The 18,116-nt window shown below is 55.8% G+C and overlaps 1 protein-coding gene across 1 annotated transcript in view; it reads left to right on the top strand.

The window, feature by feature from the left end:
* The window catches only part of Dscaml1 (DS cell adhesion molecule like 1), a 256,507-nt gene that overhangs the window by 188,225 nt on the left and 50,166 nt on the right, over nucleotides 1-18,116 (top strand). Inside the window, exons 7-11 of the mRNA XM_042682839.1 lie at nucleotides 1,174-1,470; nucleotides 2,755-3,027; nucleotides 9,500-9,778; nucleotides 10,598-10,717; nucleotides 11,521-11,697. Coding sequence (XP_042538773.1) covers nucleotides 1,174-1,470; nucleotides 2,755-3,027; nucleotides 9,500-9,778; nucleotides 10,598-10,717; nucleotides 11,521-11,697 — 1,146 coding nt within the window. The remainder of the gene's footprint in view (nucleotides 1-1,173; nucleotides 1,471-2,754; nucleotides 3,028-9,499; nucleotides 9,779-10,597; nucleotides 10,718-11,520; nucleotides 11,698-18,116) is intronic.

The following is an 18,116-nucleotide window of genomic DNA, read 5'->3' as shown; positions in this document are numbered from 1 at the left end:
TGATCTCACCTCAGGTCACTCAGTTAAGCTAAGGCTTAAGCCCAGGCCAGACTCTCACCTGCACTGTCTCTGGGTGATGTGAATTTGAATCTTCAAACTTAAGGTCTTTTGTGAATAGGGTTGCCACCCCACCTCATCCATCCCATCCCCCCTTCCTCCCTCACACTAACATGATCAAGTTCACAGAGAGCTAGGATCCAACTCCACAGCACATTCCACACATAGCACCACACACAGCTGCCTTTTGAGTTTCAGAATGTTCATTGTAGGAGCATTTATTCACCAGATGCATTCCTTGATTTAATCCCCACGATGCCCCAATAAGGGGAGGGGGGTAGTCATTGTCACTGGCATTTGCATCTGCCACCATTAAGAGATGGGAAGACTCTGAGAGGTAAAATAACCCTCCCCTCCACAAGACAACACTAGCATATGGCTGAGGGTAGCAGTCGGGCTCTGGTGGTTCATGCTTGTAATCCTAGCCCCTCTGGAGGCTGAAATCTAAAGATTTCAGTTCAAAGACAGCTGGGAAAGTCCTTATGATATTTATCTCCAATTAACCACTAAACACAAAAAGTAAGGGTGTGGCTCTAGTGGTAGAGTGCCAGGCAGGAGCAAAGAGGGCACCCGTGGCTCACATCTGTAATCCCAGCTATTCAGGAGGCTGATATCTGAGGAAAGCAGTTCAAAGCCAGCCCCGGGCAGGAAAGTCCAGGAGAGACTCTTATCTCCAATGAACTTCCAGAAAACTGGACATGGAGCTGTGGCTCAAAGTGGTAAAGCTCTAGCCTTGAGCTAAAAGCTTAGGGACAGTGCCCAGGCCCTGAGTTCAAGCCCCACAACAACAGCAACAAAAAGCTAAAGAGCAGCACCCACATCCTGAGTTCAAGCCCCAGGACTGGCACGCGCGTGTGTGTGTGCGCACACACACACACACACACACACACACACACACAGGAAACTAAGCAACAAAGGCCAGGCATCAATCCACAGGCAGTAGTAGTTGCATTGCTCAGGACCGCGACGATCACAGTGGACAGGTGACCCTTCTTTACTGATACCACAGCTACTGCTTTGCCTCCTCCCCGTCCTGGGTAGGGTGGTCTGGGGAGGGGAGGGGACAGTCTCTCTGTGGCTCAGCTGACCCTGAAGGGGGCTCCTTGCTCCCTGCAGACGGCACGCCTCGCATCATCTCGTCCTTCAGCGAGAAGGTGGTGAACCCTGGGGAACAATTCTCCCTGATGTGCGCGGCCAAGGGCGCCCCGCCCCCCACGCTCACCTGGGCCCTGGATGACGAGTCCATCGTGCGGGACGGAGGCCACCGCACCAACCAGTACACCATGTCCGACGGTACCACCATCAGCCACATGAACGTCACGGGCCCCCAGATCCGAGATGGGGGTGTTTACCGGTGCACCGCGCGGAACTCGGTGGGCAGTGCTGAATATCAGGCACGAATAAACGTAAGAGGTGCCTGTCTACATTTAAATATCAGAATAGGCTTTTGAGTTCCTTTCCATCTCTGTGGTTACCATTATTCTTGTGGTGATTAGTACTTTGTTTTCTTTTTTTAAAAATTAAGCATCATTTTGATTTTAGTAGTCCCCGCTTCCTCTTCCTCCTCCTCCTCCTCCTTCTTACTCTCTCTCTCTCTCTCTCTCTCTCTCTCTCTGCTCTTCCCCTACCTTCCACATCCCTGTCATCCATTCTTATGTGTGAGTGTGTGTCTGGTAGAATTCACCCCATTCTTATTCTCTACCTCTCTCCTGCGGCCTGATCTGCCCCCCACCCCACCCCCACCATACTATGCACCTGCTAGCATCTGCCAGCCCCACCAAGACCTTGCAAGGACAGATATAGGGCAGAGGCACAAAGCAAGTTGACCTTCAGAGGCAGCTGTGACCCCAGCATCTCCCACTGGGCCCCTAAGTGCTCCAGGAAGTATAGGCAGCCAGGAGTCAGGGTATCATGTCCTGCTCTCCCCCCCCCCCCACACACACACAAGGCTTCAGCCTTGTAGGAGGCTGGAGCTGAGACTTGGGGGAGGCCAGCAACCTCCAAGAGTCAGGGAGGGTCTTCAAGATGGCCATCTCCACACACACACACACACACACACACACTTCTGTTGTCTATCTCCTCTGATGCTCTACAGCCTTGTGGCTCTGACTGGTTTTTGTCTGACCCTGCCAGTGACCCCTAGCAGAGGAGGAACTGGGGAGCTGGAGGGAAGGGGCACGGGCTAGGGGCAGAGAAGGGCCTAGAGGAGATTAGTGTTACGTCCACCTGCGCTAGTTGCCCACCCTCCTCTGGCTATGCCCTGCCCACCCTCTTCAGAACAGGAAAGGGGACAGAGCTGCAGCCCCCTCCCCCCATCTTCTAACCCTGCCCCTCACCCGCTGCTAGAGACCTGGGCTTGGAGAGTTTCTGGGGGCCCTCCCTGCATGGGATCCACACACAATGGCCTCTGAGCCCCTACACACACACATACACGTGTTGTACCTGCCCACTGACCCACAGAGCCCTGACTCCCCCAAACAGTGTGAGCAAAACCCCCAATCCTGGCCTCTGACTCCAGTCTTGGAAAGGCCTCCATCTGCCCCAACCCAATGTCCACTCCACACCCACTCCCCGCCCTCCCCTGGAAGTCTCAGAGGCCAAGCAACTGAGAAGAGCACCCCAGGGTGGCACCCAGCCGGCCCTGGCTGACAACACCGCTTGCCCCTCCTGTCTGCCTCCTCCCTCCCGACTCTTCAGGACCCCCCAGCATCCGGGCGATGAAGAACATCACAGCCGTGGCCGGAAGAGACACCCTCATCAACTGCAGGGTCATTGGCTACCCCTACTACTCCATCAAGTGGTACAAGGACGCCCTGCTGCTGCCGGACAACCACCGGCAGGTGGTGTTCGAGAACGGGACCCTGAAGCTGACGGACGTGCAGAAGGGCATGGACGAGGGGGAGTACCTGTGCAGCGTCCTCATCCAGCCCCAGCTCTCCATCAGCCAGACGGTGCACGTGGCTGTCAAAGGTAGGGCCCCGCCCCAGCCCCAGCCGCCGCCCTCTGCCCTCCCCAGCTCTGTGCCCTTCTCCAGCCGGCCACACGGGCGGCAGCAATCATGAGTGTGTGGAAGGCAGAAGGAAAGAGCCTGATGTTTGGAAGAAAGGGAAGAGGATGGAAGACTATGAGTGGACACGAGGAAGTCGAGAGGGGGCTGGGAATGCGGCTTAGTGGTAGAGTGCTTGCCTAGCATGCCTGAAGCCCTGAGTTCCATTCCGCAGCGCCACGTAAACAGAAAAAGACGGAAGTGGCACTGTGGCTCAAGTCGTAGAGCGCTACCCTTGAGCAAAAAGAAGCTCAGGGACAGTGCCCAGACCCTGAGCTCAAGCCCCAGGACTGGCAAAAAAAATAAAGAAAAGAAAAAAGGAAAAGAAAAGAAGAAAGTCCAGAGTAGCTCTGCCTCAGTTTCCCACACAGACTTCAGGACAAGGCAGTGATGATTCCCCCCCCCCGGCCCCCCAGAGACACCAGAGCTTGGGTACAAGGAGAAAAATGTAGCTCAATTTCTGGGCAGGAAGCTGAGGCTAGGGATGGCGTGCTGCGTATAGCCCCTGATGTCAGGAGACAGCCACGAGGAACTCCGCAGGGCCCCTCTGAGACCAGCAATGGGGCCAGTGCAGGAGCCCATGCAGGCCCCCTGTCTCAAAGGCAGGGTAGGGAAGGATCTTCACTTGCTAGTGCCACCCAAGGCCCAGAAAGCCTGCCTCCCTCGCCCCCAACCCCTCATGCTCACCTAGCACAGGGTGTCTGCCTGGTGGATGGAATGAATGAATATAAATGAGCAAGTAAGGGGATGTGTGAGCCAGTGACTGGCGCCCTCGATCCTGGGGTTGTGAAGTTGGGTTCTTTGAAACCAACAGACAGTACATTAGAGGAGGGTTCCCGGTCGCCCTGGGGACCAATGGGCTGGGCTCAGGTCCTGACCACACACATCCCTGAGAGAAGAGAGGGAAGGGCTGTTAACCAGGACAGGAGAGCTAGCATGGACCCACGCATGGTCCATGGGAAAGAAGAAGAGATGAGGTTCATTTTGGGTCCAGACCAAAAAAGGCCCCTGATCCATGGGGGGAAAAAACCATGGATCTCAGACCTGGTATCTTCTTTTGTTTTCTCTGAAATAATAAGCGAGATTGAATGGAGACATGGTAGGTGGAAGAGGAAACTCAGGGTTTGGGGGACAGATGCTGGGCTCGATTTTAGCCCTTCAAGCAGGTGATGAGGAGGGGTCTTCGGGGAGTGGGGAACACTGGGGGATGGCTGGGAAACTGACAGCAAAATCCAACAGATCCTTGTGAACCTGGCACCAGTAGCTCACACCTGTAATCCTAGCTACTCGGGAGGCTGAGATCTGCAAGATCATGGTTCAAAGCCAGCCTGGGCAGAAAAGTCTACAAGCCTCCCTCTCCTAAATAGCCAGCTAACAAAGCCAGCCTGGAGGCATGGCTCAAATAGTAGAACCCCAGCTAAACAAGCAAGGACCTGAACTCAAAACTCCAGTACCACCAAAAACCAAAAATGGCTCCTTGTCATCGGGCATGCTGTTCTCTCTCTTTCTCTCTCTCTCTCTTTCTCTCTCTCTCTCTCTCTCTCTCAAAACAGTGCTCAGGGCCATGACACAAGCCTCTCTGTGTGCCTGCCACCTGTCAAGGTGCCAGACAGGGTGTGCTTGTTGAACTAAATCTGAGACATTAGTCTGGGTTGAGGTGATTAACAAGAAACATAGCCCCTGGAGCTGAGGGGCTCCAGGTTCCTTTTAGGCCTAGGGAAGAGATAGGACACCGTGAAATGGCTACCTCCCTGCTTCTCCATCTTACGCTGCAGACAGGCTGAGGGGTACCAAGGCCTCCTTCATGGTCTAGAGAGAACCCTACCACCCCAGGTCCATATCCTGGGCCAATCTACTTGGTGGCTGTGGAATATAGAGCAGCCTGCCCACCCAAGCCCTCCCCCACTCCACCTCCCACCCTACCCCCACCCCCGTCACAGCATCTCGGCCGCCTGTATCCATTTCTGTTACAAGCAGTGGACCGCGAGCTGACAGTGTAAACATCACATATTAAAACATCTAACCTTTGCTCTACTCCCTGTGCCCAATGCTCCAGCAAGCATTTGGCCGGGTTCATTGGTGGAGATAAATAAATAAATAAATAATAGTAACAGGGCTCCGGCGAGCCTTAAAGTACTCGGAACACCCTGGAAGCTGCTGTGCTCATCAATTATTCAGCCCCATTCAGGGGACGATCCGTCCTAATGAATTGAATCTGATGCATTCCATCTCAGCGACTCGCTGGGCCTGTTGTGATAGTGCTGAGCGACAAGTCTCCCCGGCAGAGGTGGGGGGTGGGAGGTACAGACTCCTGCACCTCCTCCCCCCCCCATCAGGCTCTTAAAAATCCAGCCCTAGAAGGGACAAGGCCACCTGCCTCCTCTTACGCCCATAGCCTTCATTGGAAGACCACAGGCCCCGTGCCCCGCCCCTACCCCTCCGAAAGCCAGGGTCCCTCATCCCCGGCTGCTTGCCGACTCCCGCGCCCTCGCCTCATTAGAATGCACTTTTGCAGAAGAACCCATCAAAGCTGATTATGATCATGCAGCTTGATTAGCGGCGGTGCTCTTCCAAGAACTACACGGGGGTGGGGGGAGCCTCCGGGTATGGCAAGGGGGCCTGACTCCAGGGAGGAAGGGATGGGCGGACCCCACCGCTACTGCACGCCGAGATCGCATCATACAAGAGCAGCGGTGTAAAGAGCACAGACAAGGGCGGGGTGGGGTAGGACAGGGCATCAGAAGCTTGAGATAAAATAAGAACCCTCCAGCCCACCCCCAGTTTTCTACAGGGCCAAGGGCTGGTGTACCAGGCGGGGGTGGGGGGGGGGAATCCATGCTGCTCTGGGATCTGGAAAGCAACCACTGACTCCATTCCTTCCAGGACTGCTTGTCTTCAAACAGATTTCCCAAACAATGAGCCAGGAAAATCAGAACACACCTACCCATGCATGCACACACACATGCAGACCTGTGTGTGCATGCACAGACACATGCAGACCGTGTGTGCATGCACAGACACAGGGCACATACACGCTGCACACAGATTCACACTCAGAGGAACACACACGTCCATTCACCCCCAAGCACACACACACACACTCTCACGCATGTGTGCACGCAGGCACTTAACATTGGCACAAATACTTCATCGGTGGTTCCTGAACCACAAAAGGCAGCTGCAAGTGGAATTGCCCAAGGGGGTCAGCAGCTGGGGGGATGCTTCGCATGAGGGCTCTGACTGACAGTCTATAGGGGAGGCAGTGCTTGTCTCCAGACTTCCAGAAAGATCCTTGGCGGGATGGGAAGAGGAGGGCGTAGAGATCCAACCTAGACTTAGGGCCCCCTGCAGATGGAAATAATATAGCCTGAAAGCATCCTGGGCACCTGGGCTGAAGGTTTAGCTAACCAGGAAGGTGAGCCTAGCACTGGGACCCTTGGCATTGGTTAGGTGAAGACACATCCTGAGGGTTTCTGCAGGTGAAATGAAGGCATGAGGTGCTTCCCGCCTGCAGTCAGCAAGGCCAGACTTGGGAGGGAGTAGCAGGCCCCATGGAGAGAAGGCAAAAGAGAACACTTCACCCCCCACGCAGGCAGCCTTAACCCCTAATGCCCATACCCTCCCCCCCCCATACATCTCTCCCTACTTATTCAACACACAACTTCAGTTAGGGCCCTGTTCAATCCTGCCATAGTCCTAGGACCCTGGAGTCCTACCACCAGTGAATGGACCAAACACCTGCTCTTGGCTGAAATGCCTTTGGAAGGTGCCATACTGGCCTTTACAGGCAGGGGGCGCTGTCTGTGGAAGGATGATACCTAATAGCCCTTGGAGGGAGGGAGGCTGAGGAAGCTGCTGATCCCAGCAACTATCCTTGCTTTAGAAACACAGAAGCCAGCAACCTCCTTCCGGGACAGAGGGGCTCGTGCTGATGGTGGTGATGGTGCGTGAAGGTGGCGGGGAGCCTCTGCTCAGCCATTCGGTGACACTGCACCCCCACCTCCATCCCAGGCACTGCTGAAGTTCTACCAGTACACATGTGCCCCTGCCCTCCAGGAGGAACGCTGTGTAGAGCCTCCAAGGGAGGAGGCCCAGGTTTAAAGATTTCAATATGGTGGTCAGGAGAAGAGAGGATTGTGGTAAAATCTGTCGCTGGGATCGTTCCTTAGAAAAGGAGACTTATTCGCATTGGAAGGCCCATCCTGAGCTGGCCTGGTCCAGAGGCAGAAGCAGGGTGGCGGGGAGAAGGCCCTTTGCCCTGGGGTCCCTCGATGGGGAACCCAGGCCTCCTGGCCACAGCCCCCATGCTACATGGGCAGAGAGGCCCTGACTCCACGCCCTGCGCACTCCGGTAACAGGTACAGTAAATAAAAAGGCTCAGCCTCGAAGACAGATAATGTGAGACCCCATAAAGTGTTTATGATCTGGGCTTGGTGGTCAGGACTGCGTGACACTCCCGAACAAGTGACTATAAAAGCTTTATGGTGGCCGGATGCTTCTCAGCCACCTCTAGCTGCACGCGATTGCGCTCTGAGCCTCCTTGGAGCGTGCCAGCCCCACACTAGCCTTGGTGGAGGGGAGGTGGGCGGGGCCTCCCCAGGAACCACAGCCCTCCAAGGGACCACAGGCCTGCCCGGCTGAGCAGCTCACGCCCCTGCCTCTGTTCTTCACCCCTTCAGGACCCTGCTGCAGAGAATGACAGGGGGCCAGGCCCCCTCGCCTCTGCCTTTTCCTCCTCCCTCACCCCGTGTACAGTTGGCAAGCGTTTGTGTTCAAGTCCCTGTGGTCCGTGAGACTGCGATCACCCCAAGGAGCACCCTCTGCACTGGGCAGAAGTGCCTAACGCCCCACCTCCCACCCCTTCCCCCCGTGATACCCTCCCGAGGCTCTGCCTGTAATCCCAGCGAGTCTCTGCTTTCCCAGCCCACGTGCCGCCTTCGCAGAGCCCGCGTTTCATAAATATTAGATGAATTGGTTAATTAATGAATTAACCTGCGTTAGTAACTTGTTCCATTATCAAAATCCCATCTTACTGCCAGAACTGCCTGAACTGATCTCCCACCTCGTGTTCCTCCATCCCAGGGGCTCACGTCCACATTCTGCCTCACCCACGTGACCGGCTCTCTGGGTCCTCATTCCTGCCAACGCACAGTGGGCACCTTCTCTTTTTCTTTTTTAAAGACTGGGGTTAGAACTCAAGGCCTGGCACTGGTTAGGCAGGTGCTCTACCACTTAAGCCACGCCCCTATGGAGGGATTTTTCTATGTCCATGCCTGGCCTCTCCCCCAGGGACAGCCTCCCCCCCCCCACTGAGCTCTGGAAGTCTGTGTATGCAGGTGCACCCCCTCCCCACAGGCCATGCCCTCCCATGGCTAGTTTGGGGGTGGTGGGAGAATAGCAGGCTCCCAAGCAAGTGTGGGCTAGAAGCCCGGAGGAGGCCAGAGGACTGTGGTCAGCCTTGTAATTTAATTATTTGACTGCAGAAAGGAGATCTCATCTACTGGGTGCTCATCCTTGTTAAGCTAATTGTCTGTCTCCTTCGCTCTCATCTCCCCCTCTTGCTGGGGGGAGACGCTGCAGCCTAATTGAGTTATCATAAAGATAATGGCTGCTGCTCTAGCCAGAGCCGAGAAAGGAGGATTCATCTCCCAGCCACTCGGGCTCCAGACAGGCCCTTCAGGGACTGAGAGATGGGCAGTGCGGGGCAGAGGCCGCACACGCAGGGCTCCGCCTGGACAGTCTAACTCACCAAGCGGCTATCTTGTAAGAGGACAGGATTCCCGCTTGGAAATTTCCCGCTATCCTGGCAACTCCCTTAGAAGACAGCAGGGGTGGGTGATCTGGGCATCCGGGGCACTCTCTTGGGAGGCAGCCAAGCAGGAGGACAGCTCGGACTCGGAGAAGCAACAGGTGCGGTTTCAGATTCCCCTTGTGCGCAGGGGGAGCGCCAAGCCTCCCGCTTCTCCTCTGTGAACCAGGTTGAAGCTCTTGTGCCATTGGCCAGGCGGTGCGTGGAGCTGCTGGCCGGCCAGGGAAGGGGCGGAGTGGGTGAGGGGGCCTCGGTGGGAGGAAGCCCAGCGTGGTTCCCTGGTTCTAGGAAAGCGGCTGTGGGGAATGGGTGGAGGCTGAACGTGTAGGTGTGCGACAGGAGTCAAGGGAATCACATCTGAAGGTCAGGGTTAATGCAGGGAGGCTGAGACCATGGGCAAGAGAGAATGGCTCAGACCTGGGTGGACAGGAGAGCCAGGCACACCAGGCACTGCCAAGAGATTCTGCGTGGCCAGGAGAACAAAGCACCAGAGCCCCCCGGGGAGGGCGAGCTCTCTCAAGCCTGACGCAGAGCCCCCTGGGTAGGGTACACAGAGGCTGACGGGCATCATCCCTTTGCGGTTCCAGTGCCCCCTCTGATCCAGCCCTTCGAGTTTCCACCCGCCTCCATCGGCCAGCTGCTCTACATCCCCTGTGTGGTGTCCTCGGGGGACATGCCCATCCGCATCACGTGGAGGAAGGATGGACAGGTGATCATCTCCGGCTCGGGTGTGACCATCGAGAGCAAAGAGTTCATGAGCTCCCTGCAGATCTCCAGCGTCTCCCTCAAGCACAATGGCAACTACACTTGCATCGCCAGCAACGCAGCGGCCACCGTGAGCCGGGAGCGCCAGCTCATCGTGCGTGGTGAGTGAGGGGGCAGGCGGCTTGCCCGACTCGGAACTCCAGGCTTCTCAGAGGACGGAGAGGTCCAGCCAGATGCGAATGGCTTGTGCCTGTAATTCTAGCTACTTGGAAAGCTGTTGATCAGAAGGATCACAGTTCCAAGGCCAGCTGGAACCGAGACATTCGAAAGACCCATTTTCAACCCATAGTTGGACAGAGTAGTACGTACCAGACAGGCCAAGCTACATAGGAGGCTGAGCTTGGGAGGATCGAGGTTCCAGGACAGCCCAGGCAGAGAAGTCCAGGAAAGTCCATCTCCATGGAGGAAAGTGAGGCATGGTGATGCACGCCTGTGATCTCAGCAATAACAAGAAGCCTAAACATAGGTGGATCCTGTCTCAGGCACGCACAGACCAGGCAGGAAGTAAGACCCTATCTCCAAAATAACCAGCCAAAAAAAGTAAGCAGCTGGAGGTATGGCTCAGTGGTAAAATAGCAGCCTAGCAAGTATAAGGTCCTGAGTTCAAACCCTAGTGCCACCAAGAGAATAAAGAAACAATAACAGCAACAAAAAGGAGAGATCTAAACCTCTGATCTTCCAGGGCAGGAAACTGAATCCTAGAGTCGGGGAGTCAGTGGCTTAGTCAGTTACTGGTGCAGTCGGGATTGGGACTCGGGACTCACAGCCCCTGGGTGTTGGAAGCTGCCTGCTCCCAGCATCGTAATGGTCCATGTGGAACGACTTTAGGCCGAAGGTTTCCTGCCGCCCCCCTCCCCCAGCCCAGGGAGGCCCAGGGGAGACAGATGACCAGCTCCCCCCTCCCTGCCCTCTTTCGGCAGTGCCTCCTCGATTCGTGGTGCAGCCCAACAACCAGGACGGCATCTACGGCAAAGCTGGGGTGCTCAACTGCTCGGTGGACGGCTACCCACCCCCCAAGGTCATGTGGAAGCACGCCAAAGGTGAGCCCTTGGCCAGCAGCGGTTCTGACCAGCGTGGGGGCAGGGAGGGCGCGGGAGGATGCGCTGTTTGGGGGTGCAGGGCTCTCCGTGTGCAATGCCAGGACCCTGGGGAAATCCTGGCTTCTGATCTTAAAGGACCCCTGCCTAGAGTTAATCTAGAGTTCACCTCCCCGCCCCCCCCGAGAGCTGGGCACCAGGGACAGCATCACCCTGACTCGGAATTTCCTTGTGTACTTCCTCATAGGCTTGGCCTCCCCCTCCCATCCTAAAGCTGAGTGTCCATCCCCAGTCCCTTGTCCACCCCGGATCCCCAACCCTCAATACCCATCTTCTCTGGGGTCCTGGCGCTGCTTAGAGCCACACCTCAACCCAGGGGTGCACTTGACATCTTCCTGGTCCCACAGCCTAGCACTGCACATTTGGGACGAGAGAGGGGACGGGGTACCGCAAAGGCCCCTTGAAGGGTAGCTTGCCCCTTGCCCAGGCCTGCTCCCCCCCCCCGGGCAACCAGGCAGCTGCCATTCAAAGGCTCTGATTTCTCTTTACCTATGTAGGGGCCCAAAGACCACTCTTTCTTCCTCTCCCTGGAAGTCACCCCCAAGGAGATCAATGCCAAGGTGGCCACTGCCTGAGGCTCACGCCACCGCATGACCCTACCATGGGCAAGGCACGGGAGCTGTGTGTCTGCTACAGAACGGGCCCCACACCGGGGGGAGGGGGGAGGTTAAGCCATCCCTACAGCGCTCAGTCCTCACCGACACACGCACCGCTCCCCAGCCCCTCTAACCACTGCCTCCTTCCAGGGAGCGGGAACCCCCAGCAGTACCACCCCGTGCCCCTCACCGGCCGCATCCAGATCCTGCCCAACAGCTCCCTGCTGATCCGCCACGTCCTAGAAGAGGACATCGGCTACTACCTCTGCCAGGCCAGCAACGGCGTGGGCACCGACATCAGCAAGGCCATGTTCCTCACCGTCAAAAGTGAGTCCTACCCTCCCTGCGGCCCGGCCTGCTTTCTCCCGGCCAGGCCTTTCGGATTCTGCTGTTCTACCCAGGAAGGGACAGGGAGGCAGGAAGGCTGCTCAGAAGTGGCCGTGGTCCTCTTGGAGAGGACTTCCAGTCCACCCCAGGGCTGAAATGCTCACACGATGCTGTACTGAGAAATATCACGTGGCATCCATTTACGTTGATCTGTGGGCTGGCAGTTCCATCTGAATACTCCCATCGACTTGTTTCTGTGATTTAATATACCCTTGCTTGTGTACAACCTGTTTATAGCCTAGGAAGGAAGATTCCATACACAGCATAGGAGACACAACTAGGGGCAGAAAACTGGGTTCCAATTCCAGATCTGTGCAAACTCGGACAGTTTGCTCTGACTCTGTATTCCTGTGTAATTAATTAACCAGCAAAAAGCCAGAAGTGGAGCTGTGGCTCAAGTGGTAGAGTGCCCATCTTGAGTGAAAAAGCTAAGGGACAGTACAGAGGCCCTGAGTTCAAACCCCAGTAATGGCACACAAAAAAAGGACGTGTCTTCCTCACATAAGGGTCTTCCTCTGCTTTGGGTCCAGTCCTGTGATGCGCATGTGTAAAGCCCCTAGTGTAGCACCTGGCTGGCACAGATGCAGCTGGCAATGATCCTGCGTCCCTGCTGTCCCAGGGGGGGATCTGTGGCAGGGGCACAGCACACCCTGCACCTTCCCCTGCACTTCCTCCCCCCCAACAACCCTGGCATCTTTACCACCTGCCAACACCAGTGTGTCCACTCTGCATAGACAGGGAAGCCCCAGAGATCGGAGATCGATGGAGGCTCGGGGAGCTCCAGGCCGGAATCCCCACCCCGGGGAACCGCTCCTCTCACACGAGCAGAAAGCACTTTGTCCTGAGTAAAACCAGGCGATCAATCCACATCCCTCAGCTGGTGGGAGGTGGGGGAGGAGAGGTTTCCTCTGGAACCACCCTTAGCTCCCATCTCCTCTCCGATTCCTTCCTTCTGCTACTTTTCTTTAAGTTGGGATTCACCATGGAGATGAGGAGGGAGGGCAGAGGGCAGCATGATTTGGGGGTGGGATTGTAGGAGGGGACCTGCCTGTCCCCAAGTTGTTCCCTGATGGCCGGGGGGCGGGGCGGGGGGGGCAGACAAGTCACCTCTGTTCTGGGTGCTACAATTTTCTTGCCCTCAAACCTGCACCCGGTGTGATTGGAGAAATCATGCCGTAAACCCAGGGCTGCCTTGAGTGTACACAGAATCTCATGTGTGTGGACATGCACAGGTGTGGACCCCTGCACACACCCCCATAGAATGATGAGAGTCCCTTTACAGACCTCCCTGGGTCAGGTCAGACTTTCCTTGCCTTCTCTCCCTCCTCCCTACTTTCCCCCTCCTGCCTCCTCCCTCCCACCTTCCCCTTTCCCCTCCTCCTTTTAGTCCCTCCCTCTTCCATTCCTTCCTCCCCCTTCCTTCCTTTCCTCAATTACCTTCCCCCTCCCTCCCCCTTCTTTCCTTCTTCCAGTCTCCCTCTTCCCTTTCTCCCTCCTTTCCTTCCTTTCTCCTTCCCCTCCTCCTTTCCCCTTCCTCCAGCTTTTCTCCTTTCCTCCCTGCTTCCTTCCCCCTCCCTCCTGTCCTAATTTCAGCTACATGTCTCTCATTTCCCTTTGCTTTTCTCCCCAGCAAGGACCAGGCACGCACAGGCCCTCTTACACCCGCTCTCTCACAAACACCTTGGGGTCACGTTTTCCTGCTCACCTGTCTTCCCCCCTCCCCTCATGCCGCTCCCCGGCCTGTCTCCCATGCCCAGCCTGCCTGGGCACCTCCTGCAGACCAGGAAATGTTTGACCCGGATACAACTCCGCCTTGTCCCTCCTCACACTGACCTTCCTGCCACTGCCCCAAGCGGAAGAAAGCAAAGAGCCACACCCAAGGCAGTGGGATGTAGCAGCCAAGGAGAGTCGACGCCACTGAGCCTGATGTCTTCCAGTGGTAACCAGGCAGGCCACAGGCCTGGGTTCAAATCACATTGAAACCACTTGACAGCTCTGAGATGTGAGGCAACCACCTCTGGAAATCCCTCATCCCCCCCTCTGCAAGTTTAGAATTATAATACAGCTTCCAACTTGCTGGCTCTTCAACTTCACAGTGGTGAAGCAAAGCAACGCACATTCCTTGAGACTATACTTCAAATTTTAAATGTTGATCTTTCCTCGAGCTGCTGATCTAGGGCCCAATAGCTCAGCCCCGCCCTCCAGAATGTCACGTGGTAAGGAACGTAGACAACCACACCCCACAGAGTTCTGGGTTGCTAAGCTCCAACATGGACATCAGTAGTTAGTTCTTGGACACAGCCATAGCATCATATTCCATTCTCCCTCCCCACTCCACGGGGCATGCTAGCTCAGGGGCGCTCAGTGCATGTTCAATACAAGATGTCTCCAGCTCACACAGGTTCATCTCGCCATTCCCCCCACCCCCGCATTGTAAAGTGAGGAGCAGCTGTACTTTTCACTCATTGGTAAGGTGCAAATGAGACTATGCACCTACAGCATTCAATCCGGCACTTGGCCCAAAACAGCTATCCGATACCCATTAGTAATTGTTAATTTAAGGCATTAGAATCCTGGTGATGAGTAAGACAAGAGTTGTTGTTCTCGGGGAATTGAAAAATCACAAAGAAGAAATAGACACACAACCAGCTTTAATGCATAAAATGATCCATGCCCTATAAAACTACAAGCCAAGGATCAGGGATGGAGTCATCAATTTAACTCTGAGAGTGAGCAAAGGGGATCAAGAAAAGCCCCACAAAAGCCATGGTCTCTAAACAGAGCTGGAAAGATGAGATGGGTTGTGACGAGAGATAGGAGAGGTGAGAGCCACCCATTCCTGGGATACAGAAAGAGCACAAACAAGGTCCCAGGTGGAGGCAAGTCCGGTGAGATCTGGCTGAGAGTCGAGGCAGGGTGGGCGGGGAGGATGGCGAGAGGGGCTGTGGACTTGGGGCGCTAAACGTGAGCATCCTGGGTTGAACTGATGCTCGACCCCAGGCTCCAGATCAGGAGCCCCAGGCAGTGCTGAGGGTTGGGATTCCAGAGCTGGTACTTGGAGCCTTGCTGTGCAGAACTCTCCTCCAGACCTGGATTATAGTACTAGAGAAGAATGGAACCAACAGGAGATATATAGATCTATACGTAGATAGAATTGATACGAGATAGATAGATAGATAGATAGATAGATAGATAGATAGATAGATAGATAGATGAATGAATAGAGAGATGATAGACAAGAGGAGATTTACTAAGTACCTTGGCTCACGTAACTGAGAATCATGTAACAAGTCTTCTGCCCAGAGAATCATGTAACTAGCTAGCCTCTCTTCCAAAGCCAGGATGCCACTGGTGTGAGCCGTGGAGTCCAGGGTGCCTGGTGCTGGATGTCCAAGGGCAGGAGAACAGTGTGGCCGCTCCCTGAGAGAGGAGAGATCACTTTGCGCCGCCTCTTTTGCTGTCTGGGTCCCTGGCTAATAGAATAAGGCCGCCCTGAGGGCCCACTGACTCTCAGGCCAATCTCCCACAGGTCTGCAGTCCTTAACGCAGGCCCAGGGAGTTATGGGTTTACGAGAGCAGGAGAGTGATTGGCCGAGCCCTTAGATATTCTTGATGACAGTCCCTCAGGCCCCAGCGATCCGGTCCTCCCTGACCCCAGAATCTCCATGTGGCTGAGCTCCGAAGTGCCTGAGCGTACAGCCTCGCCCGGCCTCCTCACGGGCAAACGTTACCATTGACCGAGCTCTCCCCACATGCCTGTGAGGAAGAGTGTCCCGATGGGGCATCTGTAGAAGGGTGCCGAGCCTGCCCTGGGAGCCACTGGCTAGGAACCCCTTCCCTTCCCTGGGCCTCAGTTTCCTTGTCTGTACAATAAGAATTCTTCTGAACTAGAATCCAATCACCAGCGTATCCCAGGTCCCTGCTAGCTAGGAGAAGCCATGTTTGCCTCCCCTCCCCCGCCCCCAGAGGCATGGCCTTCTCAGGACACCAGACAGCTTCCTAGAACTTGGTGGATAATACACGTAATCAACTACAGAACAAAGCATGTCCACAGAACTACCTGTCATCTACCTTCCAAAGTTAAAAAAGAGAAAGATGATGGTGATGAGGAGGAGGAGGAGGAGGAGGAGGAGAAGGAGAAGGAGGAGGAGGAGGTAGAAGAAGGCTATCTGTGTTTGGGGCCCCCACCAGCCTCAGTGCCTGGTTAGACAAGTTCATTACCACCTCTAGACTCTCCTCTATCACCCAAAGGCCCAGTGATTGAGCCACAGATAAAGCCCATGGCCAATTACACCCACAAGGGCCCTTTGTTTGGTTTGAGTTTTGATTTGTTTGTTTAGCAAAATGTCAGATCAATTGAATAGAGATTCCCAAGCTCTTGGCCAGCGAGCATCATCCTGTGTGCATCATCCTGCGCGCAGTCCCAGGAAGATGGGGCGGGGGGGGGGGCACAGAACCTAATTCCGGGGCAGAGGGGGGTGGAGTGAGCCTCACCCTCAGAGAGGCCAGAGACCCCCCAGGCCCGCCTACTGTGGTTGAACTCTCAGGATGTGAAATCTTCCCATCCCTCCTGCATCTCCCCAGCGAAATGGCTACCCAGGGCCCACAAATCCGGTCCCTAACCACACTCCAGATACCCAGGGGAGTCCCTGCCCGATCCCCCCACGCCTGCTCCAGGAGCATCCTAGGCCAGTTCTGGTTTGACTTCCTCTGGAGGCAAGCTGCTGCCAGATGCCCCCTGGCGGGAGGGAAGGCTTTCGGCAGGGCATGGCGGGTGGAAGGAGGGAGGACTGGCCGAGGCATGCCTAGGAGGCTTCTCTCAGGACTGACAATAACTGCAGCACAGAAAGGTCCCGCCACTGGCCTAAGGTTTTCCTGTGCCGTCCCTGGCGTCGGGTCCTGTCCCCTTGTCAGCCAGCAGCTACCTGGGGGGCTGGGGCCGATCTGCCTCTCCCAGAGTGGGAATTCCTGCCGCTGGCACCCAGCTCAACCCAGGCCTTCCCCCAGTTGGCATTCGGTTCCTGGGAATGGCCAGCTGTCTGAGCCCCCCCCCCAAACACCCCCCCCGCACCCCCCTTCCAGACTTCAGGTCTGCTCTAATCACAGCCACCCTCCGCTCTTCCCTGGGCCTGTGATCTCCCTAATGAAGGTAGGGGACAGGTCCTCCCCCTGGATTTGCAAGTGACACTGAAGCCAGGGCACTGAGTCAGATTCCTCCCTCCCTACCCCGCCATTACTGTGGAACTTGGGGGAGGCCCATTATCTCCCTTCTCCCCCCAAGTTGTAATCATTTTCCATCTCACCTGTTTGGCCTCAAAGCACCTTCAAGGACCCCAGCCCGGCCCGGCCATACCAGGGGAGGGCTTTTCTGCAGCTCGGGAGAAGGTGCCTGGGCTGCCGGGGGGAGGAGGGAGGGGAGGGAAGAGGGAGAGAGCCACTGTAATGATTTCCACGGCGATGATTATCCAGCCGGCTCTCTGGCCTTATTGATTTCTAGACTTCATAGAGTAAGGAGCAACACTTGTCTCCTGCTTCATCAAACAGAGGCAAGGAGAGAGGCGGACGCCGCCTCTTACCAGGCCCGGCTCCGCAGGCAGCCTCCTTAGAGGACCAAAGAGTTAGCAAATTTCCCGAGCTCCTGGCAGGCCATGGGGGGCGGGGAGGGGGGGGGGGGCAGCGGCTGCAGCAGCAAAACAAGCAGTTCACTTAGGAGCAGGTTAGCAAGGCAGGGCCTAACCCCAGAGCCAGAGGTGATGGCTTTCACACCAGTGTTCCCCATTGTCCCTCTAGAGAAACAGGACCTGCACACACAGTTCCTGGGACCCCGTTTATTTCAGTCACTTTCCCTCACCCGCAAGTATTGACCAGAGCTAACGGTGGATCCTGTTCGGTAGAACCAATGGAGACCTGAGGGCTGGATGCCAGTCCCTGGTCCCTGCCTTTCCAAAGCTGTCTCCCAATTGTTTCTGAGGGTTAGGAGAAGATTGTCTGACCTGGCAATGCCCACAGGATCATTGGAGAGATCCAAGGCACACCCAAACCTCAACCTAGTGGATTCTTTTTGTTGTTGGTGGTGGTCGTGGAGCTTGAACTCTGGGCCTGGGCGCTGTCCCTGAGCTCTTCAGCTTAAGGCTAGCACCCTACCACTTGAGCCACAGCGCCACTTCCGGCTTTTTTCTGCTTATGTGGTGCTAAGGAATCGAACCCAAGGCCTCATGCATGTGAGGAAAGCACTCTACCACTGAGCCACCTTCCCAGCCCTGCAATGGGTTCTTGATGCAGAAGTTTCTGCACAGACTCCAATGGTCTCCGTGTGGACCAGTCCCCACAGTCCAGCCCCACATCCTCTCATCACCATA

The sequence above is a fragment of the Dipodomys spectabilis genome, unplaced genomic scaffold (genome assembly GCF_019054845.1).
Source record: "Dipodomys spectabilis isolate Male_0828 unplaced genomic scaffold, ASM1905484v1 ptg000076l, whole genome shotgun sequence".
Taxonomy (NCBI): domain Eukaryota; kingdom Metazoa; phylum Chordata; class Mammalia; order Rodentia; family Heteromyidae; genus Dipodomys; species Dipodomys spectabilis.
This window is presented reverse-complemented; position numbering and strand designations above follow the sequence as displayed.